General features: G+C 41.2%; 1 protein-coding gene across 1 annotated transcript in view; it reads right to left on the bottom strand.

Moving 5' to 3' along the window:
• Positions 1–3883, bottom strand: part of Diexf (digestive organ expansion factor homolog (zebrafish)) — a 36331-nt gene extending 32448 nt beyond the window's left edge. The window contains exons 1-3 of the mRNA XM_004641159.2: positions 3732–3883; positions 3015–3054; positions 2106–2331 (exon numbers count right to left, since the gene is read on the bottom strand). Coding sequence (XP_004641216.1) covers positions 2106–2331; positions 3015–3054; positions 3732–3832 — 367 coding nt within the window. The 5' untranslated portion in view covers positions 3833–3883. The remainder of the gene's footprint in view (positions 1–2105; positions 2332–3014; positions 3055–3731) is intronic.
• Positions 3884–9895: the final 6012 nt, after the last annotated feature.

The raw sequence follows: 9895 nt of genomic DNA, 5'->3' as shown, positions 1-9895 counted from the left end.
AAAAAAAAAAAAAAAAAAAGCACCAAACAACTCAGGGCACTAAAGTATCCGCAAGCAGGCAGAGGGGCCAGGAGTTCAACCCCCAGGCCTGCCATGCTGGCCCCACCCCCGGGGCACACTGAGATGGCAATTGAGACACGGTGTGGTGGCACGTGGCTATAGTCCCAGCTCTTGTGAGGCTGTAAACAGGTAGATCACTATGAGTCCAATCTGGTAGTAAGACCCTGAACACCTTCTTGCAGACCCTTTTCTTAAAAAAAAAAAAAAAAAGCCACATGTAACATACAACTGCACACTACATAATTAAGAAGCTAATGTAAGCCAGGTATAATGACATACACCTATAATCCCCATTACTTGGAAGGCTCAGACACAAGGATTATGAGTTTAAGGCCAGCCTGAACTATAGAGACTATCTCAGAAAATAAACAACAGCACAGGGAATACAGCTCAGTGGCCCAAGTGCTTGCCTGGCAAGCAAAAGGTTCTGAATTTGATTCCTGATACCAAAAAAATTTAAAAAATAAAAAACAAAACAGCCCCCTCAACAGAGATAATGTGATCACACAGTTGTATTACAGACGTAGAAAAAAACCCCATCACATATGACTAAAGAAAAAAAGAAGCAGGCCCAGTGAGCTAGCTCAGCAGTCTAAAGCACCTGCTTAGGAAGCTTAGGAAAAGCGCAGGGACCATGGTTTGATCCTTGGCATCATATGCTGTACCAGCCCCGCCCAAAGGGTGGGCTGAGCTGGCTTCAAAAGAAAAGAAAAAGAAAAAGAAGTGTATGGTGGCACATGCCTAAAGCCCCAGCTCTGAGGGTGAGGTAGGAGGATCACCAAGTTCTAGGCTGGCCTAGATTAGAAAGTGAACTCAAGGTCAGCTTTGCATAGAGAGCCTGTCATTCATAAATAAATAAGTTACAGAAACATGTAACCATATATACACATATACACAACACATACCTGTAAAAACAGGTTGGAAAAGTTATGATACAATGTCAGAAATGTTGATAAGTTTCTGAGTAGTGGAGACACAGGTTAATCACAACACTCTTGCTTCTAGTACTGCTTTTATAATAAAAAAATTCTCCATTTTAGACAATATTTAAAAAAGCAATGAAAGCCAACTGAAACTCAAACTAAAGACCCACAAACAAATCCTAAATTTTAGTGAAATCTTATGCCAATATAACGGATCACTTAAAATACTAAGCATGGCATATGACAAAGGATAGGACAAAAAAGAGGCTGTAAGGAAAATAGTAAGTAGAGACAGTAAAACAAAGTTACCCAGGTATACTTAGACAGCAGACTACTACCCAGCAACAAAATGTATCCAACTGCTAAGACACAGGCATGGGTGAAACAGTAACATAACACAAGATGAACCCAGGAAGGCTCCTATTCTACGACTCCATTTGTATTAATTTATTTTTTTCTTTTTTATTTTAGGACAGGGTCAACAGGGTTTCACTACGTAGATCAGACTCATAGTGATCCTCCTGTTTACAGCCTCCCAAATGCTGGGATTACAGGTGTGCGCCACCAGGCCCGGGCAGGGCTGGCATGGAGGTCGTGGGGATTGAACTCCTGGCCCCTGCATCTGCCTAAGCAGATGCTTTAATCTGCTGAGCTATTCGGCCAGCCTTTTATGAATTTCTATAACAGGTAAAAATAATTTGTAGTGACAGAAATCAGACCAGTGGCTGCCTGAGGTCAAGGATGGGGACCCAATAGCTTCAATATCTTATCTCTATCAAACAATGTCCACAATATCTATTGGTCACCAAACACGATCTCTTTAAGGAAGGAGTAGAACCTATTTAATAAAGTGACCCGCCACAATGACAGAATCATGTTCTTCCTGTGTCAGGAAGTCTTTCATTAGGATCAATGAAGTCCTGAAGTGGCAAAAACAGTATTTCGTCACTGTTCTGGCAAGAGGGTCCTGTGCTTCCCTTGCATCTCAGCATATAATCAAGTCCCATGTAAGTTAAATTCTTGCTTTGGATTCACCTGTTCATATAGAATCACACAGTACAGGGCCTGTGTGGACCGTCTATGTATGGCCCTGGCAAGGAGAAGAAACCCCAAAACACTCACCCTCCTGCATCTGTGAGGCTTTCTCTTCCTCCACAACGATGTCACTCCTGACATGGTCTTCATTCATTTCTGCCACACTGTCTTCTTCCTCCTCCTCTTCTTCTTCCTCTTCCTCCTCTTCTTCAGAAGCATTCTTTAATGTAGCAAGTAGTTTGTGGTACCCAGAAACTTGTTCTGGTTCACTCTCTGATTCACTCTCAGAATTTGAAGTATCTGAACTTTCTGACTAAAAAGAAAATTTTGAAAACAAAAACTATTTTTCTCATGATCATCCTAAGACTTATCATCAAGACAAGAGGTTCTGACTTTTCTAAATAGAAATTAACTTCCTCCAAATATACAAGCTTACCTATTTGATCAAGTCTGGCACCAAATTTACTCTGAGCAGACAATCTAGCTATGACTGTAGAAGCTCTTACATTCTCTGAACTGCTAATGAAAGAAAACTTTTAAGACTTTTAAAGCACAAAATTTTAGGTTGGAAGGAAATTTAACTTATGCCCCAGACATTAACTGTTTAAAGGAACAACAGGAAAATCACAAAACAAGAAACATACTTTTTTTAGATTTGTTGTATGATGACAGGACTTTTGTTCATTCTCCACCCTACTTGAGTGCTTTTAGAAGGTAAGCAAAAAGACTCTCCCTTAGGGTTACCTAATGGGTCTTTGGTAAGCCTTTCTTGGAAGACCTAAAAGGCTAGGCTCTTGAAACAGTTCCAAACTCTGACTTCTGTATTACTTATTACAAGGGCATTTTTATAGGCATATCCACCAAAAGCCCAGCGATACTACTATTACTAATGTAATAGCTTGCATATAAAATTGGAAAGAATAAAATATAGTCCACCATATATAATCTTAATGGTAACAACCCAGACCCGAGTACTATAAAGGTATAAAGCATTACCAGTTGGCAAATCTGCGGTTTTGCTTCCTTTCCAGAAACCCTGAGAAGAAAAGGTAACATTAAATTCTAACTACCAATTTGTACCAATTAGGAGAAAGCACACGGACACAATTTTAAAGAAAAAAAGGCAGCAGCACTACCTGCCATTCTAAGTACATCTGTAACTACAGTCATGTGAAAATTGCATACGCACTAGGAGACTGCAAAAATGCGACAAAGGGACAACAGGCAAATGGGAAATTTCACGATGGCACAAGAAACGAGTCACCCAGGAACTGGCTCGGTGGGAAAGAACACACCAACAAATAAAGGACTTTGAGGTTCTCTACCGACTCGCTCGACTAGAAGGTCTATTTGCAGATTGGCAGCCCGGCCAAGTTAAGAGCCTAGCGGGGGCGACTCGGATACTGGGCGAAATCCTGTTCCAAAAAAATAAGGCAAAAATTGTTTGTCTGATTTAAAAAAAAAAAAAGCGAGCGAGCGAGCGCAGCGCGCGCGGCAGGGACTCCGTCCCCAGCACCTCCCGCCCCTGCCGGCACCAGCCCGACACTCCCGGGGTCCCCACACTGCCGGGACGTCGGCCTCACTCCTGAAACCGGATCTACGAGCGAGGTCGAGGTCCCAAAATGCGAAAGCCAGGAACCCCCAGGGGCCTCCCGTCCCCACGCGCCCAGCCGAAGCCGGACGCCGCCCGGGGAGCCGCCCAAGTGCCCGCACCTGTCGTAGAAGGGGTGCTCCTCCCCGAAGTCCCGCAGGTGCTTCTTCTGCTTTTTCGTCAGGGTACTCAGCAGCTGGCTCCGACTCCCGCGCTTGCCCATGGCCACGGCCGCGGAGCCGGCCGGCGAGCGACTGCCGGAAGCCGCGGTGTCAACAAGCGCACGTGGGCTCCAGGGCGGCGGTTTGCGGCGGTTTACGGCGGAGCGGGATGCCGTAAAGCAGACCCGCCGTACCGCTCGCGTACGACAGGCGGCGGGTCTAGGGGACGCTTGTTCCGCGCCCTAAAGGGCTCTTTGGGAGAGCGGCCCTGGGGACCTTCACAGTGCGGAGAGCTGGGAATTGCAGATTATTTCACTGTGGCTGTGAATGTGTGGTACTACAAATGTCTGAATGCAGTGATTTTACATTACATTAATTTTCGATGTTTTTATTCAATATATTAGTAAATTTTAGTTTTTAAATTTTATTTATTTATTTTTGTATTTTTTAGGGAATGGTCTATAGGGTGCTCAGAGTCTCACTACTAGATCGGACTTGTAGGACTTGTAGTGATCCGCCTGTTTACAGCCTCCAAAGAGCCTGGATTACAGGCACGCGCCACCACGCCCAGCCTCAATTGGGCCCTTTAATCGCTGAGCTATTTGGCTGGCCCAGTAAATTTTATTTTTTTATTTTTCACTTTATTTTTTCTTAATTGGTACAGTTTAGACATGCATAATAACATGCATCATAGAGAATTTGTACTTGGACGGGATATATCCGTCTTTTCCACTTCCTCTCCGTCCTCTTCAACACCTCTTCCTTATTTACCAAAGCTTTTTTTTTTTCCTGTGGTATTGGGAATTGAACTCGGGACCCCGGGCTTGCCAGGCAGGAGCTTATCCTACTGAGCTATCTCCCCAGCCCAAAACTTTGTTTTTATTTTATTTTATTTTTTTTGTTTATACTTTTTTCCATCTCCCATCCTTCCTTTCATCCTCTCTCTCCCTTTTTTCCCTCTTATTTGAATATTTTGTTCCCTTTTCCACATATCTGTTAATCATTTAGCTCCTGTTTACATGTTCACATTTTCAGTTTCTTTCACCAGAAAAACACTCAACATGTGTACCTGATTTATCTTACTTCAGAGTGTGGTCTGAAGGTCCATTCATTTAGCTATAAATGTCTCAAGCTTGTTTATGGCAGAAGTGGTACTCCATTGTATGAAAAGAAAAAAAAAACCGCATCTTCTTTATGCATTAATTGGTTGACTGCAGATATGTGTGGTTTCCAAGATTTAACAAACTGTGCCTCTCTAAACATGGGTGTGCATGTGTCACTGTGGCATGATGCTTTAAATTCTTGGGGGAAGGTACGAAGAAGGCATAGCTGGATCCAATGTAACCGTTAGTCCTAGTTTAGAGGAATCGCCACAACGATTTCCACAGTGGTTGCAGCAACTGACACTCCTGCCAGTGGAGGATTCCTTTTGTCCCACAGACCCTCCAACGTTTGTTACTGGTTTATTTCTTGGTAATAGCCATTCTTTCTGGAATGAGATAAGATGGAACCTCAACAGCTTTTTAATTTGCATTTCTGGAATGACCAGTGGTTTTGTCACATATTTATTTCTCATTTGCACTTCTTGATCTGAGAAGTATTTATTCATTTCAGATGTCCATTTTTGGATTGGGGCTCTAAATTTAGCTCTCTCTCTCTCTCTCTCTCTCTCTCTCTCATTTTTTAATACATTCTAGACAGTAATCCTTTGTCTGAAGAACAAATGGTACCTTTTGGCTCTCTGAGCAGCACCATGGCGGTAGGCAAGAACAAGCGTCTTATGAAAGGCGGCAAAAAAGGAGCCAAGAAGAAAGTGTAAGTGCCGGTTGCTATATTTTCCCACCCTTTGGGGTCTACTGGAGCCAGTGGATGGGTTCTCGATGGTGGCATGCCCCCAGTGGGTTGATCCATTTTCTAACAAAGACTGGTATGATGTGAAGGCGCCGGCTATGTTCAAAATAAGAAATATTGGAAAAACACTGGTCACCAGAACCCAAGGAACCAAAATTGCATCTGATGGGCTCAAAGGTCGTGTGTTTGAAGTGAGCCTTGCTGACCTGCAGAATGATGAAGTTGCTTTTAGAAAATTCAAGCTAATTACTGAAGATGTTCAGGGCAAAAACTGCCTCTTTAGTAAAGAGAGAGAGAGAGAGCTAAATTTAAAGCCCCAGTCCAAAAATGGACATCTGAAATGAATAAATACTTCTCAGATCAAGAAGTGCAAAGTTAAAAGTTAATTTTAACTTCCATGGCATGGACCTCACCCGGGACAAAATGTGTTCCATGGTCAAAAAATGGCAGACCATGATCGAAGCTCATGTTGATGTCAAGACTACCAATGGTTATTTGCTTCGACTGTTCTGTGTTGCCTTACTAAAAAACGCAACAATCAGATACCGAAGACCTCTTACGCTTAGCACCAACAGGTCCACCAGATCCTGAAGAAGATGATGGAAATCATGACCCGGGAGGTGCAGACAAATGACTTGAAGGAAGTAGTCAATAAGGTGATTCCAGGCAGTATTGGGAAAGACATAGAAAAGGCTTGCCAGCCTATCTACCCTCTTCATGATGTCTTCATCAGAAAAGTAAAAATGCTGAAGAAGCCCAAGTTTGAAGTGGGAAAACTCATGGAGCTTCATGGTGAAGGTAGCAGCTCTGGAAGGGCTACTGAGATGAGACTGGAGCTAAAGTTGAAGGAGCTGATGGATATGAACCACCAGTGCAAGAGTCCGCTTAAGATCCAGATTTTTAATAGTGATAAAGTCCTATTTGTGATGGCATAAAAAAAGAACAAATGGTAAATTTTTCCCGCCCAGTGGATGTCTCTTCACTCTGTTGGTGGCTTCTCTTGCTGTGTAAAAGAATTTTAATAAGGTCCCACTTGTTGATTCTTGGGGATATTCTTGTGTGATTGGCATTTTGTTCATAAAATCTTTGCCTATACTAATGTCTTCAAGAGTTCTATGTATTTTATCTTCCAGCAGATTTAGTGTTTCTGTTTTAGTATTTAGATCTTTGATCCATTTTGATTTCACTTTAGTGCCTGGTGAAACATAGTTCTATTTTAATCTTTGGCACGTCAAAAGCCAGTTTTTCTAGCACTGTTTAGTAAAGAGGCTATCTTTCTTCCAGTGAAGGTGTTTGGGCCCTTTATGAAAGATGAGGTGACTCAATATATTTGGATTTTTCTTTTTTCTTATTTACTTATTTGTTTATTTTTTGTCTTTTTGAGACAAACTCTCACTATGCAGTTCAGGCTGACCTCGAGCTCATTTTGTAGTCCCAGCTGGTCTCGAATTTGCAATGATTTCCTGCCTCAGCCTCCCAAGTGCTGGGATGCTAGGTATATGCCACCATGCCCAGCTAAACAATTTTTTTACCACACTTACTTTCTCCTTTCTTTTTTGATTTAGAAGGAGGCCCAGATAAACATGAGGTTATAAGGGGGAAATATAGGCTGTATATGGTTAAATACCAAACCATGTGGTTCAGACTGGGCATCTTCGATCCATTCTTCAAAAAAATTGCTCAGTAGAGCCTGAGTACAGACACTCCTCATTTAACAACCAAATAGGACCATGCTGGGTTTCTTTTTTCTTCTTTTTTTAAAATCACAGTATCTTTGTAGTATGACTTCTTTCTTTCTTTCTTTCTTTTTTTTTCTGCAAAGCTTTATTCCAGAGGGGCTCAGTCCTTCTTCGCAGCAGCCCTCAACTCATGGTGGCCAGCATGTTGCTCAGCTCCTCATGCTTCCTCTTGGCACAGATATGTGTCCCCAGTCTTTTCTTGATGAACTTGAGGGCATGTTTGTCCTTGGAGACCTTGAGTAGCTCTGTGACACACTGCTTATAGGGGGCAAAGCCGCACACCTCCCAGATCATGTCCCACATGAACTTGGTGTGTTCGGTGAGATGTCTGAAATGGCAGCTGTGACTCGGTTTGCTCACATTCTTAGTCACCTTCTGACCCTTGATGAGGTCCATGGCACTCTTCTTCAATGGTTGCTGTGGTGGAAGGAAGCTGTACTATGATTTCAAGTTAGGGATTGTGATGCTCCCTTTGTTATCCAGAATTGCCTTTGTTATTCTAGATCTCTTCTAGTAGCAAATGAATTTTAGGACAATTTTTTACTACATCTGTGAGATGTGCTATGATATTTTGATACTGATATTTTGTGCAATTGCATCAAATCTATGTAAGAATTTTGGGAGTACAGTCATTTTCACTATATCAGTTCTTTTTTTTTTTTTTTTTTGTGGAACCGGAGATTAAACTCAGGCCCTTGTGCTTGCCAAGGAAGCACTTATTCCACTGAGCCATTTCCCTGGCCCCCTAGTCATAATTTTTTTTAAAACCCTACAAAATATTGGAATAGATGGTCTTTATCTCAATGTGATAAAAGCTATCTATGATGAACCAATAACCAACATCATATTAAATGGACAAAAAGTGAAAACTTTCATTCTAGTCTGGAACAAGGCAAGGATGTCCACTGTTAACCACTCTTATTCAGTATAGTTCTAGAAGCACTGGCCAAAGTAATTAGACAAGAGAAAGAAATAAAAGTAATACCAATAGGAAAGGAAGAGGTGAAATTAGCATTATTTACAGGTGACATGATACTCTACATAGAAGATCCCAAAATCTCTACCAAAAAACTCCTAGAGTTAATAAGAAAATTCTGTAGCATGGCTAGATACAAAATCAATGCTCAAAAAATCAGTAGCATTCTTGGCCAAGGAGATAACTCAATAGAATAAGTGCCTGCCTGGCAAGTTCAGGGTCCTGAGTTCAATCCCTGGTACCCCCCGCCAAATCAGTAGCATTCCTGTACACATATAAAACAAATTGGCTCAGTGGAATGATTGGCTAAGATTTTGGCAATTTTATTTACTCTTACATTCATTAATGCTTTGTATTGTTTTTCTTCCTCCTCTTCCTCATCGTCTTCTCCTTTTTTCTTGAGATAGTATCTTACTTTGTAATCCAGTCTGCCCTTGAACTCACTAGCCCATCCTGACCTTGAAATCACAGTGATTCTCCTGCTTCAGCCATTAGAGTACTGGGATTGAAGGCCTGTGCCACCATGCCCAGCATGTATTGTTTTCTTAGTCTCCATTGTATTATTTTCTATTTTGGTCTTCATAATTTCCTTTATTGTTTGAACTTTGGGTTTGACTTGTTTTTCTTTTCTAGATGCTTGGGGAATGAACATTAAGTTGGTTATTTGAGCTCTCTTTTTTTGTGATATGGGAATTCACTGCCATAAATCTGCCCCACAAGACTGCTTTCATTGTGTCCCATAAGATCTAGTGTGTTTAGGAGCCAGGGAGATGGCTCAGTAGAATAAGTACTTGCCTGGCAAGCGCAAGGGCCTGAGTTCAATCCCTGGTCCCTGAAAAAAAAAAAAGAAGATCTAGTGTGTTATATTGGCATTATTTAATTATAGAAGCTGTCTAATTTCTTCTTTAATTTCATCTGTGACCCATTGGTTGTCCAGGAGGGTGTTATTTAATTTCCATGCATATGTGAAATTTTTGTGGTTTCTTTTGACATTTATTTCATTTCATTGCACTATGGTCCCTGATAACATGCATGTTTTTTTTTTTTTTTCAGTTCTTTTGCATTTGTTTAAGCTTGTTTTATGAGCTAGTGTGTGGTCTATTTTGGAGAATATCCCATACACAGCTGAGAAGAACGTGTATTTTGATGTTGTACAGTGGAACACTCTGTAGACATCTATTAAATTCATTTATCCAAAAGTTGGGTTCAGTTCTGATATTTCTTTTTTTTTCAATTCTGATATTTCTTTGTTTATTTTTTTGTAGTCAATCTGTATGTTTGTGACATCAGATTTTTAGGCTCCCTATTACAATTATATTAGTGTTTCTCTGAATTTTTGTGTCTATTAATATGTTTTACATAACTGGGTGTGCTGTCATTTGGTATTACATATTTATAGTTGTATCTCTTCCTCTTGGATTGTTCCATTACAAGGATGTACTGACCTTCTTTGTCTCCCTCAATCAGTTTGGTCTAAAATCAAGTAGAATAGCTACTCCTTGTCTACTTGTCTTCAAATAGAATAGCTAGGGCTGGTGAGATGGCTCAGTGGTCTAAAG

This window comes from Octodon degus, unplaced genomic scaffold (assembly GCF_000260255.1).
Source record: "Octodon degus isolate 3935 unplaced genomic scaffold, OctDeg1.0 scaffold00131, whole genome shotgun sequence".
Classification (NCBI taxonomy): domain Eukaryota; kingdom Metazoa; phylum Chordata; class Mammalia; order Rodentia; family Octodontidae; genus Octodon; species Octodon degus.
This window is presented reverse-complemented; position numbering and strand designations above follow the sequence as displayed.